The 22,153-nt window shown below is 52.9% G+C and overlaps 1 protein-coding gene across 4 annotated transcripts in view; it reads left to right on the forward strand.

Moving 5' to 3' along the window:
- Positions 1-22,153, forward strand: part of IQSEC3 (IQ motif and Sec7 domain ArfGEF 3) — a 102,916-nt gene that overhangs the window by 47,949 nt on the left and 32,814 nt on the right. For 3 of the 4 annotated variants that reach the window (XM_044228013.1, XM_044228012.1, XM_044228011.1), the window contains exons 2-3: positions 16,359-17,491; positions 19,322-19,483. In XM_044228013.1, the coding sequence (XP_044083948.1) occupies positions 16,365-17,491; positions 19,322-19,483 (1,289 nt within the window). In that variant the 5' untranslated portion in view covers positions 16,359-16,364. Of the gene's footprint in view, positions 1-4,652; positions 4,933-16,358; positions 17,492-19,321; positions 19,484-22,153 lie in introns of all 4 variants that reach the window. The other variant, XM_044228010.1, reaches the window with a different exon arrangement.

The raw sequence follows: 22,153 nt of genomic DNA on the forward strand, positions 1-22,153 counted from the left end.
TGATAGACAGGAGGGAGTGGTCACTGGAACCCCAAGGAAGTCATATATACACCATGCTCCCCAAGCCCCTATCATCTCTCTGAGCACAAGTCAGATTCCGACGTAAGCGACCCTCTCTGAGGTGAAGCTCAGTTCCTACACACAGGACTCTGGTCCTGGGCACATGTAGTATTCCTCTGAGCAACTACTTATTCCCCCTACTTCCCAAAGACTTTCGTTTGTCATGCTCACATCCTGTGTTCTCATGGGTGGAATAAGCCCTGGGGATGGCCTGGGTCCCTGTGTGTGTACTGGCCTAATGTCATATGGCCTCAACCCAAGCCTTCACTGGACCCCCTTGTTCTGGTGCCACCCACATTCTTTTTACCTTCTTGAATGGGCATCCCAACCCAGGACAGGTTTTTGAGACTAGTGTCTCCTTTATGTCATCAGCGACCCTAAGTTTCTCTAGGCTAGTGGGCTGCCATTCAAGGAATCTGCTCCCACAGCTGAATAGTGAGCCCAAGAGAGCTAAGATCACTGGGATCCCTCTCCCTTCTCCCCTGCCCTTCTCTTTACAGGAAGCTATGCAGGTCACTGAGTGAATCCCAGTCACGTAATTCCTGTCCAAGTGCCAGGCTGCCTGAAATCTGATCCACTAGGGACAATAGTTTCTTGATGTAAGGTCAGCCCAGCCAGCACTGGACACTTAAGGATCACAGCCTGTATCTTGAGCGGAGTCATGTTCTGGGCACTGGAACAATAGCCTTCTATTCTGCGTGGGACTAAGATTGAAGTAGATGATCTCTACGTGAAATAGACGGTCCTTCCAAGCTATGACAGCCAAGATGAATATTCCAACCTCTTTCTTTAGACCATGTTTACAAATGGGGTACAAACAGGGAAACTGTGGCTGGGAACATTCTTCTGATGCTTAGCCATCACATAGAGGTTTTAAGTACTCAGGCTTCTACTGCTCCCTGACAAAGTAACTAAAAGACAAATTTACACAAGGAGCACTGGACAAATGTCCGCCTAGGGCATGCCCCATGTTGTGGCTGCCTGTAGCTGGTAAATATGTATGGATTCCTCAGAGGTCACAGATCCAATGATTTGGACCCCCCCCCCACAAGACTGAGGCTCTTTTGTTGCTCTGGTGGGTGGAGACCAAGTGTAGGAGGAAGCCTCAGGAAGCCAGTTTGCCTTCATCTCTCTCCCTAAAGTTTGTGAAAGCTGGCCTGGAGGTCTGGGAAAGACCATGAGATCTGATGGGAAAACCCTACTGTTTCGGTTTTGTGAAGACTGAGGTAGGCTAAATGTTGAGAACCCCTTCCGCAGGAATTCTCCATGCTGTTCTTCTGGGGACTCCTTTGGGACTCCATGCTGTAGGTCTCCAGCTCAGAACACAGTCACCGCAGCTGTCACCGCTTATCAAGGACTACTGTGTGCCAGACACCGCACTAAGTTCTTTGTAAGTTATATTTATTCCTCACAGAAGCCTTGCAAGGAATTATTTAGATGCCCATTTTGGGGAAATAGAGCCACCAAGAGGTTAGGTAACTTGCCCAAGGTCACATAATAAGTAGCAGAACCAGATTCTAACGTTACCACGTCTTCCTGACACCAAAGCCCATGTTCTTTACCCTCCACTATATGACCTTAAACTTTGCCCATATTGATGACAGCAGCTCTTGGTCTCCAATAGCCACCTTGTACCACACACGTCTGTGAAGAAGTCTAAGGAGGGAAGGCAAGGACAAGATCCCCTTTCTAATACCTTTCATCATATACCGAGAGGGCCACAGTCTCTCAGTCCCTTTGCATGGAAGTGGACAAAGGCAGAGTTGGTTCTACCAGCCAGAGAGCCTGGAACCTTGGGGCTGGTGGCCCTTGGTAGACTGGCCTTGGCACTGGAATCCAAGCTCCCAGAATTCTAAGCTCAGGGATAAGTAAGCTCCCATCAAATGACAAGTAAGGAAACCGACCCAGAAGGAAGAACAAATTACCCAAGGCCACAGAACTAGTTAGAAGCATTGTGTATGCGTCAGTGTGTGTGTGAGTGTGTGAGTGTGTGTGTGTGCGCACACGCACATGCACACGTGTGTATACAAATGCATGTACGTGTGTGTGCTGGACATGACAGTATAAGGGGTCTCCTAATTCCCAGGTCCTATGAATGAGTTCAGGAGAAGGCTGTGGAGTCCGTCTCTACCCAGAGGGGTGGACCATAAAAAAGGCTATTTTTAAAACATTTGTTTTGGTTTAACACAAGTACTTTATTTGGGACAGGTGACTCCAAGAAGCGCCAATGTAGGAGTAGGGGATGAAGAGAAGGAAGCCAATACATGTTCATCACTGCTTTGACTGCTGGGCACTTCCAGGAGATGGTGTGGAATGTGCCTTGGATTATTCCTCAAGGGAAGAGGAACCCCGGGGGTTTATCCACCTGCCTCCATTACCATCTGCTGAGTACTGCTACTTGGAGGCCTCAGCTCCCCAGAACCTCTTCTCAAGCACACTCCAGCAATAAAAGAAAGTGAAGGGCTACTTTTAAGGGCGTTTGTAGCCCTACTAGCTACCAGTTCTCTAAAGAGTCTGGAAAACTTTTCGGGTGAAGAGGCTTGGGCATGAGGACCAAGGACAGTCTGTAGGAGAGACAGATGAGACTGAACGGTGCCCCCTGGAGGCCGGTTGTGATAGGAAAGGGAAGGGCTATTTCTGTGTGCCCTGCAGAAAGAATAGGGAAGTCCTACGACAGAGTTTTAAAAAGAATTTCTTGATGATCCCGGTGAAAAAGACTAATCAGACTTCTGGAGCCCATTCAGCTATGCACCTTGATTAGTGGCCATACAAGAAATGATGGAGCCAAGAAACTTGCACAAGGATGATTTCCTTAGCGGATTTGAGGCTCCTTGTGGCTAGGGCCAGCCAAAGAGCTCTCCTTTATGGAGGTGATGAGGCCGGGGAGTGCTGGGAGGAGAGATGGAGATGGAGCGACAGGATTTCTCACCCACCCGTGGTTATTCTAGTACCAGAGACTCCAAAGTTGGGTGGAAGCAACAGGAAGAGGTCTCTTCTTTGGCATGATTTGGGGCACCTTCCGTGGAGGCAAAGCCTCAGAAGAAGAAAGCCCTAAGGTCGCCCGGCTCTCCGACCAGGGCCACCCCACCTCTTGAGCCCCTGCTCCTTATCTGTAAAAAAGGGAGATTGGAGGGCTGGACTAGAGGGCCTCAGGGTCCCTTCCAGTCCTGATCTTCTATCTCTGTCTGCTGTGGGGGCCATCTCTATGGCCTTTGCCCTCCCTGCAGGTCAGTCATCATCAGGTGTGAACTGAGCACCTACCACTTGCCCAGCACTGAGTGGGGAGCAGGGATAAATCGGACTACAGGCCCTGGCCTCTAGGGCAGGATGGATGTGGGAAATAAGAATTAATACTTACTAAGCAATGACTCTGTGCCAGGCAGTGTGCTAAACAGCTTACACATACTGACTCCTTTCCCCCTCACCATAACCTCATAGAGTAGGCAAGCGTAGCTCCACTAGACAGAGGAGAAAACCAGAGAGGGGCCCAGAGGAAAAGCAACTGAACTGAGGCTGGATGGTGGTAGAGCTTGAATTTGAGCCCATGCTGTAGCCATAATGCTTCTCCTCCTGTGGACCAGGAAGAGACTCGCTAAGCACAGCTCCTAGTGTGCTTACAGAGGAAGTAGCTACAGCTAGAGTCACCTGGAAAGGCTTCATGGACAGGGGGCTTCGCACTTGGTCTTGAGGGAGGGGCAGGACCTGCAGACCAGTCAGGGAGGGGGACGACTTGAGGGTGCTAGTTCTCCAGGATGGGCTGGGTGTGGGGGCTCTAGCCTGCTTTGAGCAGGGAGGTGGACAGCAGCTACGGCCCAGCCTGCTGGTATTTCCATGGGAAGGAAGGAGGGGCCAGGAGTCAAATACAGTTGCTGCCCCAGACCCTGCAGGGCAAGCACCCTCCTCTTCATAGCCCCAGCCCCAAAGAGCTGACGTCCGTCCACCCAGCCGGAGGGGCTTCATGCCCAGATCATGCCTGTAAGGATCATTCCTTCCCCCACAGCTACTGGGACGGTGTAAAGACGGAGCGGGTTCAGTCTAAACCAGCTTCTTTCCAGCTGCTTAAGCCACTGGTCCAGGAGCTAGATGACTGATAATGATGATCCTTAACACTGATATATAGGAGGGACCATGAGTCAGGCACTGTTCTGAGAACTTTAACTCAAACCTTCCAACATCCCTATGAGGTAGGTACTATCATTGTGCCCATTTTATAGATGGGTAAACAGGTACAATGAGGTCGAATAGCCTATTGAGGTTTGCGCAGCTGATAAGTCAGAGTCCAGATCCCAGCCCAGGTGGTCTGCTCTTCCCCACTGTGCCATACTGCTTCTAAGCACCGCTGCTTCTTCCCTCTTCCTGGGCTACCCTTCTCAAATGTAGGTTCTCTCTCCTTGCCCGCAGCTCTCCCCTGCCAAGGCAGCCCCTCCCTAGAGGCGATGACAGGAGGCACCCCCACGAGTCCCCACTGCCAGAAAGGCCCATCAGTGCCCCAAAGGCCAGGCCGGAGCGCCCAGTCTCTCTCCTCACCCCCGCACCCACATGCACCCTGTCCCGCTCTCCCCCAACCGAGCACCGTTGCCTTTTGTTCACAGCGATGGCTCCTGCACCCAGGCCGGTGGGGGCATGGAGGACTCCGTGGTGGCAGCGGCGGCGGTGGCAGCCGGCAGACCCAGTGCCCATGCCCCGAAGGCTCAAGCCCAGGAGCTGCAGCAGGAGGAGGAGCGGCCGGGGGCGGGGGGTGCCTCCCCGAGGGCTGGCTCCCACCGCGTGGCCTCCCCCGGCCGGCAGCAGCCTGCCCTGGCGACGGCGCTCTGCTCCCACGCCCCTAACGCCTCCGATTACGAGCTCTCCCTTGACCTAAAGAATAAACAGGTACCCAGGGCCTCCAAGGGGGGCGGGAAGGGTGGTGAGGGGGCCCTGCCTTCGGGGACTATCCAGGGTACCAGGGATCTCCCCACCTGGGCCCACCTCTGCTGTAGGCACACTTCTTTTGCCACGACTTCTCCCAGATGGAGCTGTCTTCAGCCCTTCCCTGGAGCCCAGTTTGTCAGGAACCAGCCTCTCCATGGCAGGGGTCACACCTTTGCAATGCCAGTCCCCTCGGTACTGTGTTCAGGGCCCTGTTCCTCTCGCCGTGAGCCAGAAGCTTAAACTGCCCCACCCCCAGACCTTGAGGCAGGTGGCCCACTGTTCTCTGGGGAAGAAGAGAGAGCCTCGCTTACGTGTCCATGCAAAGGACAAGCTCCGTGTGTAGGCACACACAGGTTAAAATGAGGTGCCAAGAGAACGGTCTCCTCCAAGGAGATTGAGGATTCCCTGGATTAACCAAAGCTCCCCTACTGGAGAACAAATCCCGTGTGTGTATATGTGTGTGTGTTTGTGTGTGTGTGTGTGTGTGTGTGTGTACTTATGTACATATGCTTAGAGAAAAACATCATGACTAGATATTGTTTTTTTTTTTTTTTAGATTTTATTTATTTATTTGGCAGAGAGAGAGATCACAAGTAGGCAGAGAGGCAGGCAGAGAGAAAAGGGGAAGCAGGCTCCCCGCTGAGCAGAGAGCCCGATGCAGGGCTCGATCCCAGGACCCTGAGATCATGACCTGAGCCGAAGGCAGAGGCTTAACCCACTGAACCACCCAGGCGCCCCATGACTAGATATTGTTAAGAAAGAGCATTGAACTTGGATCCAGAGACATAGGATCCAATCCTTGGTCTTGCTCTCGTTAACTCTGTGACTTTGGGAATGCCAGTTATGCACTCTGGGCACTGGTTTCTTCATCAGCAAAATTGGGCATTAGACCTTGAATCATCTCCAAGGTCCCTTCTAGCTCTACAGTGTGTAGGTTCTAAAGAAGCATTCTTTAACTCAATGGGCAAAGTCAGTCTTGGGAAGGAAAGCTAGTAAGAAGATCACTGAGTCAGACCATACCAAACTCACTTCTTTCCTTCTGCATCAAGGTCAGTTGTAGGTGGAACATCTGGTTGTCAGCAAAGTATTTAAAAAATCCCCCATGATCGATATGTGGGCAAGAAAGGAAGCAGAGTAGATGACAATATAGTCAAGTGGGTTCTTTTCTTTTTTTTTTTTTTTTTTTTTGAAGATGATGAATATGTTTATTACTTGGCTTGGGGTGATATGTCCAAACTTAACAGATGCATCATTTATGTTTATTTATTTATTTGTATACCAATTAAACCTCAATAAAGCTGGGGAAAAGTGACATATTCATTACAAGACATGTTACCTATTTAAGTAAAAGTAGTTGCATACATAAAAAAAAAAAAAAACCCTGTCCCTGCTAAGAGCACTAGCAACTTCTTTTTTTTGTTGTTCTTTTTTTTTCAATTTATTTATTTTCAGAAAAACATTATTCATTATTTTTTCACCACACCCAGTGCTCCATGCAAGCCATGCCCTCTATAATAGTTGGTACCCCAACCTCCCACCCCCCTGAGACTATGGACTCTGAAAAACAATCTGAGGGGTTTGAAGTGGGTTCTTTTCAAACAGAATTCTTAAAAAAAAAAGTTGGTTTTTCCATCAAGGCCAGTTCCTGGGGGAGGTGAGTGGTGTGCTGTCCTTGGTCCTGTTCTGTTCAACAGGTTTTGACAAGGCACTAATTTCTGATGACACAAAGCCGAAAGGGGACAGCAAATACCTCGGTGACAGAATCCAAGATTTTGTAAAAATCTTATCCAGACATAAAGATTTAAATGAAAAAGTCCAAATGAAATAGGGAAAAACATCTAAAGTTCTCTTAGCTTTGAAAAGCCCACAGCATTCGTACAAGATGGGCAGGCTTGGTCCTGGGAGAGAGACCTTAGGGCTTCCGTTGACTGTAAGTTCAAAAGGAGTCAATAACCAGGAAATCAGGTGCCAAAGTGAGTCCAGCAGCCTGCACAGGAGGGTAGATAAAGCCCCCTGGATAAGGAAGCAGCTGGCTAGAGGCCCACACTGGTTCCTGGTCAGGAGTTCCGCTGTCTGGAGCCCGTCCTTGATTCTTGGGGCTGTGTTTAAGAAGCAAGTAAGAATGCTGAGGATTCCAAGGTTCTCCCAAGAAGGAAAAGAGGATTGACTGGATTCATATGGAGAAATTGTAGACACGAAAACAAGTTTTAAATATGGAAGAGCTGGCATGTGAAAAAGGGATTAGATATATTTTCTATCATTCCAGACAAAAATAGTGATACTAACGTAAGAAAGCTACAGGAAAGGAAGCTTTTAGCTCAATTAACAATTAGAGCTGTTAAAAATATAGAAGGCCTTGCTTGTGAGGTAGTGAGTTTGTGTTACTGGGAATGCCCAGGCAGGGGTTGGCAGACAGTCCATCTGGAACACTACAGTATGATGTGGGTGGTCAGTTGGCCCAGAGAAGACGTCTTCTCGGTTCCACAAGACTGCTCCTTGAGGACAGAGACCATCTCCCATCCATCTTCGTACCGTTCCCCCAGCACCTAGCAGAGGGTCTTGGACATAGGAAGAGCTCATTGAGTGAATAATATTTGGATAACTATGGTGTGAAAAGCAACAAGAGAGTGAGGTAACAAGAAGAAAATGGTCCCTACTGGCCCCCAAAGAGAGTGTAGTTCATTTTAAAGAGTATCGGGCCAATAAAACTGAGGGAAACCTGTGCTTCAACTTGGGCGGTAGAATTAGTTTAATTCTGAGCGACGATGGCAGATGGAGAGTTGCTCTGATCGGTATCATGGACCTTTTTATAATGGACATCATTCTGATAGACGGTTCTGCATGTCGGACCAACAGGAGTGGGGTGGGAAAGGTGCGGGAGGGTTGCCAGAGGGTGTGACAGGAGCCTTTGTGTTGAGTGAACCCAGCCTCAGGGAACAGCCCACTCCCCTAGATTGAGTATCTGGGTCAAGCATAGATGGGAGGGAGGTAGGAAGAGGGCAAAAAGTGAGGGGCTAGAGAAAAGTGATTAAAAATGCGGCACACATTCATAAGAGACTGAACTCAACTTCTGTCTCTTCTGCAAATGAACTGTGTGACCTCCGGCAAGCTGCTTAACTTCTCTGGGCCTCCATTGCCTCCTATCTCTTTGGGGCTTTGTACATGCTGTTCCCTCTGCCTCTACCACTAACATTCATGCTCCCCTCCTCACTTGGCACTTGGCTTCAATTACTCTTTATTTTACTTTGAGACAGAATTGTGGTTCTCTTTCCTCCTCCTGGCAGCTTTCCCTGCCCTCCCAAGCCTGTGTTGGATGTCCCTTCTCTGTGACCCTCCCGCACCCAGCCGTTCCCAGTCATAGCCCTTCAGTCCTATATCCTCATTTCCTGTTGATTTGACCACTCCTTGAAGGCAGGACGCATAACTTATTATTCATCATTATATCCCCAGTGCCCGACACAGTGCCTGGCATGAAGAAGATGCTCAGGGATGAAAAGGGGAAAATACTAAGTGAGCTGAAGAGGGAGAGGGGCATGAGACCTGGGGCCAGGACCTGGCTCTGCTTTGGGTTTCTTCGAGATCTAGGATATGGTATTCTGATTCTGTCAGTCCCACCAGTTGCACAAATACTGTAGCACTTGGACTGGAAGGATCTTGGAGAGTCATTCTCTCCCTAGCCCACCAACTGCTAGTCTTGCTCCATCAGCCAGTCCAGAATCCTAGGCAGTTTCTGTAGCTTCTCGTTCCTCCACATCTGCTCCAACCCAACCTCCACTGCTGCTACATCTTAACTATTTCCCCAATTCCCACCCTCTCCTGCCACCCCCACCACTCCCACCCCAGGGCAGGCCACCATCATCTCCTGCCTGAGCCCCTGGGCGGCGGAGGCCACACGTTCCCCTACTTGGAGCTGCGCTTCCTCCAAACTGATCTCCACGCTGCCACTGAGCCCTCTTGGAGAGCACATCTGATCACGGTATCTATCTGAAAGCCTTGCATGGCTCCGCTCCGTGTGCAGGACAAAGACTTCTCCAAGGTCTCCTACCACCAGACACAACTCCATCTCCTGCCCCGCTCCCAAGTGGGTTTCCAGCCATTCCCACTTGCCTTGCTCCAGACCTCTGTGCTGTCGTTTGCCTCCGGGCCTTGACAGATTTTATTTCCTTTGCTAGGAATACTCCCCACTTGTCCCTCAGCACACGTCACTGGGGAGATCTCTGCTCATACTCCGCATCTCAGCTCAGTATCCCTGAGCCTGGCTGTGTGCTTTCACGGAGTGCCCCTCTGAAGACTCTGTGCCACCTGAGAGCTGTCCCACCCATAAAGGGACTATGTGGTTCTCAGGGCTGTCACGGAGTCGAGCAGACTGTGCACAGAACACCTTTGTAGTCTCTGTGGGGACTGAGCGCTCCTCAGAGCTGTGTGTTAGATGATATGTAGCTCTCGCCCACCTTTGCTTCCCAGCACCCCGCACAGTCCCTGGTGCCTAAGACATGCTTCACACTGGAGGAACGCAGGAGTGAAAGAACAAACAAATGAATGAATGAAAGACCGATGAATGAATGAACAAAAGAATGAATGAGTCCGCCCCCCCACCCCGGGCATCCCTGTCTCCCAGCCCCCAAGGCCTCTCCCAATACTCACACAGTGGGGAGGTCCTCCAGTCTGGCTTCTCCCGTCCTCCATTCCCTCCGCCCTCAGCTCTGTCGCTTTATCTCACAGTGGTCCTTGAGGTTACAACCTCCGGGGACAAAGAACATGCAGGTCCTATTAGGGGGTTCTGTAGGAAAGTGGTGTGGAGAGGATGCATAGGGCAGCCAAGTGAGTTCCACATTCATCCCTGCTCTCGAGGAGTTCGGATCCTGTTGTGTGCCTCTGCTGAGGAGGACCCTGTTGGAGCCCATGTGGGATGTCCAGATGGCATGGTCTCTGTGCCATCCAAGCCAGGGGACCATGTGGCGGTGGTCCGTAGCAGCCAGGCCTTGACCCCACGTCAGGTCCTGAGTGGAAGTCATGTTTTCTTTTTTGGACAGCAGTCCTTTCTACAAGCGATCTCCCCTACCCGAGCCTTGGGGTCCAGCCTCATCCGGGAGGTGATCACCCTCTCAAGGGGAGAGGTGGTTGATTATGTTTCCAACTCTCTGGTCTCAGTTTCCTCATTGAAGAAACAAGAAGTTATTCTGGAATATCTAAGGCTCGTTCTTCCTCTGAAGGTGAGAGTCCCACCATGGCCCTGGATGGCATCAGGGGCCAGCCTACAGATGATGGTGAAGGCAATGCCAGTCAGGGGTAGTCCTTCGCACTACAAAAGACGCAGTTCCAGGCCTCAGGGAGCTCACTCCAGGGGTGGGCACTGACATGCAGCGGGTACTAAGTAGCACTAACAGCCCTAATCCGGGCCAGATGAGGTTCTAAGCTTTTCTTATGCATTATCTCCCCAGATCTGCAGGCTATGTCGGTGAGCTAGGGACTACTGCTACCCCCATTTGAGGAATGAGGGGACTGAGGCTTAGCCGTAACAAGTAACTCACCCAAGGACACGTCCCTAAGTGTGTGTCCGCGGTCCAGCCAAGACTGGGACTCACAGTCCTTGATTTTATCCCAGGTCTTTCACAAGAGCAGCAAAGGGGTAGGTTCCAAGGAAGCGGTGGACGGCATGCTGTGGGAGCACTGGTGACAGCGAGGAGCCCAATCTGGGGTTCAAAGCAGGCTCCCCACAGCAGCAGCTCCCCCTGAGGCAGTCTCTGTGACTGAGGAGGAGCAGAGTCATTAGTAGCCCCCAACCCTAGCTGGCTGGGGCCCAGAGAGGTTCCCAAGAGCATCCTTACTCCTAGGCAGGCCTCAGTGCCCTGTTGTGTCGAGCACTTTCTGTGTTTTGGACAGCGGACAGGGAGGTGGGAACACAGGGAAGATGCAGGGGTCCCATCCCGACAGGTGCCAGGCGCAGGCCAGCTTCCCCTGGGGGCCGCCATTAGCATCTCCGAGCTCCTCCCCGCTCCCATCCCTACTGTCTGCTCCTAAGCCTCCTGGAAGCCTTCCCTTGCCAAGTTCTGTAGGCTCATTCCACGTAATGCTTAAACATTCTCAGCTGGGAAATCTTGGATCAGAGGAAATCCTCGCTCACATGTGAAAGCCACCCCCACCCCGGGCTGGCTCCCTCCTTCCCCAGCACTGCCGCCCCCCAGCTAGCTGCTCTTCCTCCCCCAGCCTGACTTGGCGGCCCTCTCTCTGCGGCCCTCCTCGGGCCCGGCTGCGGCAGCAACCTGAAAAGAGGGAGCATGTTCTAATTAACAGTGAGAGGCTCATTAGACAGACAGAGCCCCCCAAGCCCCCCTCCACCGCTTCTCCCGGCAGAAGCTGAGAGATTGCTCTCTTGGGAGGAGGCGAGGCTACAATTACCCATGATTCATGGGGTTTAGAGAGAAGTGAGCTGAGCTGCTCTTAGGCCGGTGGGCCCAGAGACCTTCCCTCCCTGGGCCCACCCCCCACTACCCCCAAGCCCGTGTCCATCTCTCTTAGCTCTCTAATCTGGCCCCGGTTAAGAAAAGAAAAGTGTTAGGGTGCTTGGGAGGACCTGGCTGGGTAGACAGAGCTGATCTGGGACACTGCCAAGTTCCTGAGCCCTGGTGGGGGGCGAGATAGTGGAGGGAAAGGGGAGAATGCAGCATTTGACTCCAAGCCCAGATCCGGAAGAGAGCCTAGATTTTTATTTTCCCTGGGATATAGGAGAGAGTTCAGTTTAGTTCCTGTCTGCAAACATTTATTAAGCCCCAGCCACGGCTCCGGCTCGATGCTGGACCCCGGGAATGTAGAGACATAATACCATCCTGTCTGTAAGGTACAGTTTGTGGGGCTACAGAGGGTGGGCTACAAAGGACGGGAAAGAAACAGTGGGGGACAGTGCAGGCTGGGGTTGCAGCAGGCACAGGGCTGGAATAAATGGGAGATGGTTGTGTTAAATGCGCTGGAACAAATGGAGAAGATCCAACAATCAAATTCAAACACCACAGTGAGCAGTTGCTCCTTGCCAGGCTCTGTGCTGGGTGCTGGGCATGGATCAGAGAGCTCGAATAACTTCTGCTCTGTTCGAGTTGGGGTCGGTGGGGTGGAGAGAAGGATGGGTTAGATAAATATCCCAAAGGCGAGTGGAGAGAAGTGAGTGTCAGAGAGAAGTAAGAAACAACGTTCTCCATGGGCACCTGAAATGGGGAGCTCCCCGTCGGGTTGGGAGACTAAGAAGGCTTCACAGAGGAAGCACATTGGAGGCAGGTCTCGAAGAAAGGGAAGAATGTTGCAGACTGAGTGGCAAGGCTGAGCCAATGCTCAGGGCAGGAAAGCCTAGCGTGGGCTGGGGGAAGCGCAGGGGTCCAGCCAGTGTGTATGCAGGCTTGGCGTAGGAGTAGAAGATGGGAGGGAGGCTGAGGCCAGATTGCTCAGGGTCGGAAGGTCAGCAGGAAACACTTATACTTATTTTGGGTGATGCTCTCAAGCAACTCAAAGCCTGTGTTCACATCGGCTCTTCAAGACCCTCGATCAGGGTCATGTAGGGTGGATGGTAGGTGTGAACAAGAAGCAGGGAGGCAGTGGGGAGGTTGCCAGAGGGTCCAAGTGGGGAGCCAAAGACAGCCTCACATGGCAACAGTCGGGTCAGGTTGATGCAAAAGGTATTGGGGTGGGGGTGCGTGGAATAACGGCTTTGAGGCTGACAAATGCAGAGGCCAGGGTGAAGGAGAACCCATGGTCAAATGCAAGTTTCCCAGCCTGGAGAATGTAACAGCCAAGGCTCTGTATGCAAAAAAAGAAGTCATCAAGAGCTGGTTTAGGGAGGTGGGGGAAGACAGGGGCTTTGTATAGGTGTACAGGGGGATCCGTGGGTTGTTGGAAATGCAAGTCTAGGATCAAGCCTAGGAATGGAAATTTGAAAGTCATTCCCATCATCATCATTGTCATCAAATAGTTACCACTTACTGTATACCTATTATGTGCCAAGCGCTATACGAACAGTTCAAATCTCTTAACAAGGTACAGGATAAGCAGGATTAGTTTCATTTAACAGATAAGAAAGTGGAGAATCAGAGATGTTAGGAAACTTGCTCAAGGTCAACCAGCCGGGAAGAAGCAGATCTGGGCCCGAGTATCTCTCCTAAGGCTTGTTCATCAGTCCATTAAAGTAGAGTGAAGTTATGCTAGGAAACAAGGTTCTCACATAAGAGGTGAGAAGACATTAGTCTATAGATGTTGCCACAAAGGCTCTGCCCAAGACAGCTTCCCTCTTAATTAGTGCCTAATTATCAGTTACCAGAGGCTGCTCTGATGACGTCCAACATGGCAGTCATGGAATGTCTGGAAGGGCTCAGATGTGTCTGCAGAGTGGAAGATGGCCCACGTGGGCCTCGTAACTGACATGCGTAGGGGTTTCGCGGTCAGAATATAGGATGAAAGGGCTATGGAAGCAGGCAGACCAAGGTAGACTGGGTCGTGAGAGCTGAGGACAGAGTCTCAAGGTGATAAAAACACCAAGAACTGTGGAAAAGGGGGAGAAGGAGAGTGAAGGAGGACCATCAGGTTTCATGATTAAAGGTCTCTGGTGACCTTCCTGAGAGTCCATTTAGAAGACTGGTGGGAGCAGGAGGCAGACCCTGAGGAGCTGGCGCATACAGGGTTGGGCTGGCTGTTTGGCACTTGTTCATGGAAGGAGGCAGAGGGTACAGACTAGTCTTCCAAGAGGTCTGGTGGAAAACAGAGAAAAAGAGCCTGGGCCAGTGCCCCAGAGTAGTGAAGTCAAGAGGAGTTATGTTTTAGCCTGGGGAGATCTGGGAGGGTCTGTAGGCAGGTGGAAAGGAGCCAGTGACACAGTAGAGTTCAGAAATGCAAGTGAAATACATCAGTTCCAGGAGAAGAAAGTTATGGGTTAGGTAAGTGGGGTTTTTGAGAGTCACAAAGATAACTTTGCAATTAATTCTTTAATGTATTCAGTAAATATCCACTGAAGTCCTACTGTGTGCTGGGTGCTCTCTAAGCACTGGGGATAAAGGAGTGAACATGGCAGAGTCTGTGCATTCGTGGGGCTTACAGTCTAGTGGAGAACTTGATGGGAATAGATTCAAGATATTCAAAATCTGGTTTTCTTCTCTGCTTGGGTGACACTAGGACACTGGCTGGTAGAAGTCTCCAAGGCTTAGCTCAGCCTTCTGTCTCCAGGTAGGATGATACTGTGCTAGGGAAATGGACATCTTTCCCATTCTGGAAGCATTTCAGGCAATGGGGTTTCATACCTTCCCTCTGTTGCCAATAGCATCTCATAACCTGAAGAGAATGCTCTTGGGCCTAGCGTTTCCCTCAAAGCGTGAGTAGGCCAGTTTAGAAAGAAGTAAGAATTTCTGCCTGGTGTCTGTTTCTCCTGGTCCTCCAGACAGAAATTGACAGAAGGAGGCAATTAAGTGGTCACCTCCCCTCAGTTTGCACCTTGGAGGGCTCTCCTGCCTCGTTAAGGCCGATTGGCCATTCCAGACCTCAGGGAACCTGCCAGAGTTCTGCGGGGACACTGAGCCACAGTGATCTCTCCCCTCTGATGTGATTTCTGTGAAAGCAACAACGAAATGCCTCTGAGATATCAGGAGTTTCTCTTTCTCTGGAGATCCTGGGTACATGATGAAACCCTGTAGGCAACTGTCCGAACGTTCCAGAAGGCAGAACTCAGACAGCCCGAGATTCCCGCCCCCCCTAGTGCGCACATCCGTATAATTCCCTTCCATGGGAAGTGCCGTGGGACTAGAAGGCATAATAAGGTATCCCTCCTGTGATTAGGTTACCACTCAGTTGACCTTAAGTGAATCAAAGGAAAATCACCCCAGGCGGCTTGACCTAATCAGGTGAACCCTTTAAAAGAAGGTGAAGTATCAGAGTCACTCTCCTGTTGGCCTCAAAGGGCCAAACTACCATGTGGCAGAGAACATTGGGTAGCTGTGACTAAGGGCCTCAGCCTTGGAATGTCATGCAGCTGAACTTAGGATACCTACTGGCCACTCAAATCTTAGTGAGATTCAGCTTCCCCCCTATTTTCAGAGAGGACAGCCAGACTGAGGAAGATAGAAAGCATAAGGCCACTAGGTCTGGGGATGGGGAAGGGCCCTGAATGGTGAGACGGAAGAACCGAAGATAGGATTGATGTCATGCCATTTTACCCGGGATCGTCCCTGGGGGTTGGGGTTGTGCCTGTCAGTTTTCCTGGGCTAGAAGGATGCCTCTGTTAGTCCGGGGGTAGGGGGGCACCCATGGGGAGGGAACCCAGCGGATTGCTGAGGTCGTGAGAGGCAGTCACTCCACCTGCAGTGGCTGGTGAGCCAATGTGGCTAAACTAAAGGTTATTGGCCACAGGGGGAAAGTCTCTCTGGTTCTTTTCTAAGAGGTTTCAATAAGGTAGAAAGAGTGAGAGCATTGCCACATGACAGGGAGAAATGGCCACAGCAGGAGGACAGAGCTGGAAGGAGGCGAGTAAGGGCCTAGAAGAAACACCGGTCCCTTGCCACAAGTTTTCCTGGGTTCACGCTGCCCACATGAGGTAGCATGTGCCCACCAGCCCCACCCAGCCCTGCCCTGATTGTACAGCTCCTGTTGTTGGGAACAGAGGTGGCCCAAATTATGGGGCACCCATAATATGGGGCGCCCAAATTATGGTAGCCTGGAGGGACTCCCACTCTTGAAATATCCGTCCACCCACTCCTCAGTCCTCCATCTATTAAATTCACATTTATTGAGCATCTACTATGCGCCAGCCCTTGGGCTGGGTATCAGGAGCACATTGATCAATCCCCAGTCATCCCCTTATGATGATCCCAGGGTTGGAAATTTCCGCAATGCAGTGATGAGGAAGAAAGGTGAACGGGAGGAGCAGCATTATTTTTTAAGCATTCCTGTTTAATTTTTAATTTGTTATTGTTTTAAATGTGCACACAAGTAGAAAGAATACTGTAGTAAACTTTCAGATAACCACCCCCCAGTTCCAACAATTTTTGTTAATATTGTTTCCTCTAACGGTTCCAGTTTTTTTGATGTAGTATTTTAATACAAACTCAAGATCCCGTGTATTTCACCCATAAGGACTTCCATACAGATCTCTGATATGAACGCTTTAAAACAATCAGCTATCTGATCCCCAAATGCAACGCCCTGACCTCTGCCCGCCCCACGCCCTGCCCCCAGGAAATCGCCAACCGGGGGGAAGCCAGTCCTATATCCTACACATCTAGGAGTCTTGACAAGGATCTGGTATCCCAGGCCGTGACACGCTGGAGTTTCAGACTTTGGTCCTTTAGTCCCCCCGCACCTCCTCCCTTCCCCCGCCCCAGGCCTCACCGCGCTCTTCCTCTAATCTGTTCTTGCCACAGATTGAAATGCTAGAACACAAGTACGGGGGCCACCTCGTGTCCCGGCGCGCCGCTTGCACCATCCAAACCGCCTTCCGCCAGTACCAGCTCAGCAAGAACTTCGAGAAGATCCGCAACTCGCTCCTGGAGAGCCGCCTGCCGCGACGGATCTCCCTGCGCAAAGTCCGCGCGCCCACGGCTGAGAGCCTGGCGGCCGAGAAGGCGCTCATGGAGGGCTACGGCCTCATGGGGCTGCCGCTGGTGCGCTCGCCCTCCCTGCCGCCCACCTTCGCGGGCACGCTCACCGAGCTGGAGGACTCCTTCACCGAGCAGGTGCAGTCCCTGGCCAAATCCATCGACGACGCGCTCAGCACCTGGAGCCTCAAGACCATGTGCTCCCTGCAGGAGAGCGGCGCCTACCAGCTCCACCAGGCCCTGCACGCGGGCGCGGGGCCGCCGGGCCTAGAGGACGAGATGCGGGAGCTCGACAGTGCCCGCCCCGCGCCCGCACCCGGGGAAGAGACCGCCGAGGCCGCCAGCCTGCCCCAGGGCCACGGCAGTACCCTCATGATGGCTTTCCGGGACGTCACCGTGCAGATCGCCAACCAGAACATCTCTGTCTCCTCCGCCACGGCTCTGTCGGTAGCCAACTGTCTGGGCACGCAGACCGCCCAGGCCCCGGCGGAGCCCGCGGCGGGCAAAGCCGAGCAGGGAGAGGCCCCGGGGCAGGAAGGCTCGGTGACCACAACCGCGGCTCAGGGGAATGTGCCCGCCGAAAACACGGGTGCAGAGGCCGGAGCCAGCGGGGCCCCGAGCACCCACCCTCCTGAGGCTGCCGTGGAGGCGCTGGTGGAGGGGGCCACGGTGGTGGCGGAGGCAGAGGTGGCGGAGGAGGGGACTGGGGATGTGGGGAAACGGACTGAGGCCGAGGCTGGCGACAACTCGGAGCCGCTGAGCAGCAGCAGCACGTCCACCAAGTCGGCCAAGTCGGGCTCGGAAGCGTCAGCCTCAGCCTCCAAGGAGGCCCTGCAGGCCATGATTCTGAGCCTGCCGCGCTACCACTGCGAGAACCCCGCCAGCTGCAAGTCGCCCACGCTCTCCACGGACACCCTGCGCAAACGGCTCTACCGCATCGGCCTCAACCTTTTCAACATGTGAGTGAGCACCGACTCGGGAGCTCTGGGGAGACCCAGGAAGCTCTTGGTCGGTGGGGAAGGGTCAGGGGCTACAATGACAGGTGAGCAGGGTACAGGTTGATTTCCCGCATCATCCCAGCGCCCTGCCTGGTGACATTTGTGCTGCACCTGCTCCTGGAGGTGCTGGGTAGGGATGCACGTTTTCTTTTTAATGGTTAACAAATTTATGTTCAGGATTAGGGACAAAACAACACATCAAGCCTATGCTTTCAACACTATTCCTGCTTACTAGGGCTTGAAAAGCAAGGGAATTGAAAAGAAAATGCAGTATTAAGTAATAGTCCAGGTCGTATGAGGATTGAGCCAAAATCCTTCAGGCAGACCTGAAGCCAGGGAAACAGCATCGTCTCAGGGGGATGACGTCAAGGAGGGAGCAAGGAGGAAAACGAGGAAAGGCAAGGGAGGGTCTGGGTGGGTGAGAAAGAAGAGAACTAGCATAAGGAATCCAGTAAAAGACAGGAGAGGGGTGGGGATAAAAGGGGGCGACAAGGACGCAGAGGTGGCACAGAAGAGAACAGAAGGAAAGCAGGAAAATGAACAAGGGTTTTGGTTCAGAGTCCCCAGCCAGAGCCTCAGCCAGAGCTGTCCTTGCAACTAGAATGTAGAGAGCCGGGGGCCAGCAGTATACACGCACCCCTCCCGTGGAAATTCCATCTCCACCCTCCATTCACCCCTTTCTTCAGAGCCCCGAGCCAGGAAATTGAACATTTCTCCCAGCCACGTGTCCGTTCACTTATTCACTCAACTGTTACTTATTGAATGCCGGGCGCGTTGCCCATGGAGATGAGTAGGACACATGCCCTGGTCTCCAAAAACTTCTATTCCAGGGAGGAACAGCTACTGTTCCCGGCTCACCTTACATAAAACATCTGCAAACTTCCTAACAATATCTAGAGATGGCCTTATTATGCCATTTTACAGAAAAGAAGCAGGCTCACACAAGTAAGGCGAGTTGTGCGCTCACATTCACGCAGACCCTGGGATCCCTCAAGACAGTGGTTCTCAAACTCTCTGTAGTAAAGGACCAGTCTGGGTTTTCACCCACTAAGTGGTGGCTGATACTTTTGTGAAATGCAATAAAAATGAGTTTCTAGAAAAACAATCACATGCTTGGTTATCCCGAAAATGTCAGAGTGCTATAAAAGGTTCTAAACGCTTGCCCTCTGTTTCTGTACTTAGCTTCTCCTGAACCAGTCAGATACAGTTCAGGGAACAGCATGGATTTACAGGCCATACTGTGAGCACATTTGCCTAAAAACACAGCACCCACATTCACACGTAGAGACTAGAGCCTGAGAAAGTGAATGAAGGAGAGCAGGATTCTTGTGTCCCTGTGGCCAGTGCGGTAGGAGAGCTCCCCTCTGCTCCCCAGAGCCCTGCTTCTGGGGCGAGTACTGCATCCGGACAGAACACAGACAGGGTGGAAGGGCCTTCGTGGCAAGCCTCCGGGCCTTTCGGGGAAGACAAAAAGAAACCTCTCCACTTGCTCTGGAATTCTCTTTGTCTGCCAGACCTCTCTAACTCCTTCTCTCCCCATGCTATCTCACTTCTGTGTGTGTATTGGGGTGGGGGGTGGGGGTGTTCAGGAAGACAAGGTTCCTAGGTGAAGCCCCTGGGACAAGGAGCCCGTCTGCAGCAGAAGGAATCCTGGCTTTTCAGTGGAATTCTTCCCAGAAACTTCCAGGCACTTCTGTAGCTTCCCTGGGCTGGAAGAAAGGGAGGAAGGAAGTCGTGGATAGCCTTGGCTCACTCTCTACTTCTTCTTCCCACCTCCACTCCCACCCCCAGAAACCCAGACAAAGGCATCCAGTTCCTGATCTCCCGAGGCTTCATCCCCGACACCCCCATCGGAGTGGCCCACTTCCTGCTCCAGCGCAAGGGCCTCAGCCGGCAGATGATCGGGGAGTTCCTAGGCAACAGCAAGAAGCAGTTCAACCGCGATGTGCTGGAGTGAGTGTCCCTCTCCCCACGCATGGCCCAGGGTCCCACAGGACACAGGGGAGGGAACAGGACCCCTGGAGTCTGGGCCCCTTCGCTGTATCTTGACCAGCCTCTGTTTCCCCCTCCTGGGGTCCTGCATTTACTGAGCGGGCTCCGGGCTGGGTCCCACTGGAGGCACCAGGGGTATAGAAATGGTCGAAGGAGACGAAAAGGCCTCCCTCCCTATTACCCTGTGGGGCCAGAGAGGAGGACTGGGTCTACACGGGGACTATCTCTGCCTGGTGAACAGACCCTCAGCCCACCACCTTGCTGCCGTCTGCCCAGCCTCTGAGCCCCCACTGGCTGGCTTGCTCCCCATGTGGGTTCAGTTTCATATTGGTGGAGGCAAACACAAGTCAGGAAAAGGGAGTTAGATGGGTTTTAGAGCAAGAAAATACAGTGATTCCATAAACATACGTTTACCACCAAGATCAACAGATGTGGGCAGGATGTGGGCTTGGCTTCGCTAGTGCTCTTGGCTCTGTTCACGTGGAGGCGTGGGCAGGTGAGAGCCCCCGGGTCTGGGGTGGCATCCTTGGGGCCTTGAAGCCACCTTGCCCCTGGCAGAGAGAGAGGGTAAGGCCCCATAAAGTCTGCTCCAGACTCCCTTCTTGAAGGTCACCATGCTGTCGGAAGCCTCTCCCTGGGAAGTCAGCAGACGTGTTTCTCGGGGGTTCTGAAACAATCTCTCCCTTTCGTCTTGCTCTTGGAGCAGCAAGGGGCTGCTGTAGGAAGGACAGGGGTCTCCTGCCCAAGGGTTTGGGAGCAGCCTGACTGGCAAGATTGTCACTGTGCCTGGAGCGGGAGCTCGGAGACCTGGCTTCTGTTTACGCAGTAGTCTTGGTGCTGTGTCTTTGGACAAGTCCCTGCCCTGGGGGCCTGCAGTTCCCTGCCCGTGGACTGGAGGGGGCTGGATTATGAGGGGTCGTCCCCTTGTCCTCTAGAATCCCTGTCACGTTCCTGAATCCACTCAGTCTAACTGAGTACAGTCCGAAGAGCAGGGGCTTGGACACATCTGAGGGACCTTGAAATCCCAGGATGCCCCTTAGTTGACGGAACTCAGTCCCCCCCTATTTGGACAATCAGACCCTCCCCCACTAGTGCTTAAGATGCTCTGAGGGTCATGCAGAGAAAATGAACGGATAAGTTTGCTTCCTTCCTCCTCCTTTCTTCTCCCTCTCCCTCGCCACCCCCCACCCTTTGTTCTTCTGAGGTGCCCTGAAGGGATGCCCTGAGGAAATGATAGAAAGAGGAGAAAGATCAAGTTTTCTCTGTCTCCTTTCGCCCAGGCTTTCCCTCCACGTAGTTCATCTCTCTGGCCTTTTCATTTGCTTTTGTCCCCGTTCCACTCCCGCCCCTCCCCCCCACCGCCCTGTTTCTGTGGGAGGGTGAGTGGGGGTGTGCTCTCCTCAATGCTTCATTCTCCTGGCTCCCTGCGCCCCTGGGGGACCCTGCTTCGTCTCTCTGCTCAGGGGGCTTCCTGATTCACTCCCAGCTCTGACCGACTGTGTCTCCTCTGCCCTCCCCAGTCGCCCTGTGGCCTGGCCCTGAAATTCTGACCTGCTAGGTCCACGGTGACCTGGCACACTGGGAACACGCAGTTTTCTGGCAGCCCGGGTGGTGCGGGCGCCTGGTAGCACGATGCTAACTAATTGCCATCCTCCCTGGGAGACCGAGTGTGTGGGCTGGAGACAGGCAGCCCCCGTGGGGAGGGGCGCCGCTGGGCGCCTGGGACCAGGCTGGCAGCTGAGGTGGGGAGCAGGCTAGGGATGAGGGGGCAGTGTGGTGGCAAGAGAGAGCTGCTCCTGACAGAGCCTGCTCTGAACCCTGGCTCTGCTCCTCTCCTGCTGGGAGGCCTCCTTTGGGCCTCAGTTTCCTTACCTGGAAAGCAAGCAAGAGGGTCGGGCTGTGCAATCTCCAAGGTCCCTTCAACTCCTGTGACTCTGAGATCTTACGTATTTCTTGGTATTGTATCGTCTCACACTGGGATGGTTGCAGAATCATTCGCCCTAAAGGTCAAGGCCATGTTTTGTCAGGCCACCGGGGCATCCCAGAGCAGCCCGCAGGCTCCAGAGCCAGGAGCTCACAATTCCTGCCACAAACACGCAGTGCCTGCTTCGGGCTGGGAATGAGGCTCTGCTGGGTATCCCTGTGAGTACAGGATGGGGGCAGGGAGGAGCAGGCGTGGCCGTGGCCTCAGGGGAACTCACAGACCCTGGTGTCAGTGGGAGAGATGAACAGAGGAGGATGGAAAGGGAGACAGGGAACCTCCCACAGGCCTAGGGGTGTCAGGAGAGTGGAATGCAGAGCTGAGCCCCCTCCGCCCCAGTGGGTGCCTCGGACCCTTGTGCTTTATTCGCCAGCCCACCCGGCCTCTGCACAGAAACAGCACCAAAGGGACCCTCTTCACCCAAGTCCGAGTTGCCGCCTGCCTGGCTTGTCTCCTGTAGGGTGTCCGTGGGAGATGGGAGGCAGGAAGGGGGCAGGCACTCACAGGGCAGCCAGATGCTGGGGTTCGGGGGGGGGGTTCCCTGTCACTCAAGCCAGCTCTCCCGCCACCTCTGGGCATCTGCTGCCTCTTCCTTACGCCCACCAGAGAACATACACAATAACAAAGTCACCGGTGCCATTTTGCCCAGG

The sequence above is a fragment of the Neovison vison genome, chromosome 12, assembly GCF_020171115.1.
Source record: "Neovison vison isolate M4711 chromosome 12, ASM_NN_V1, whole genome shotgun sequence".
NCBI lineage: Eukaryota > Metazoa > Chordata > Mammalia > Carnivora > Mustelidae > Neogale > Neogale vison.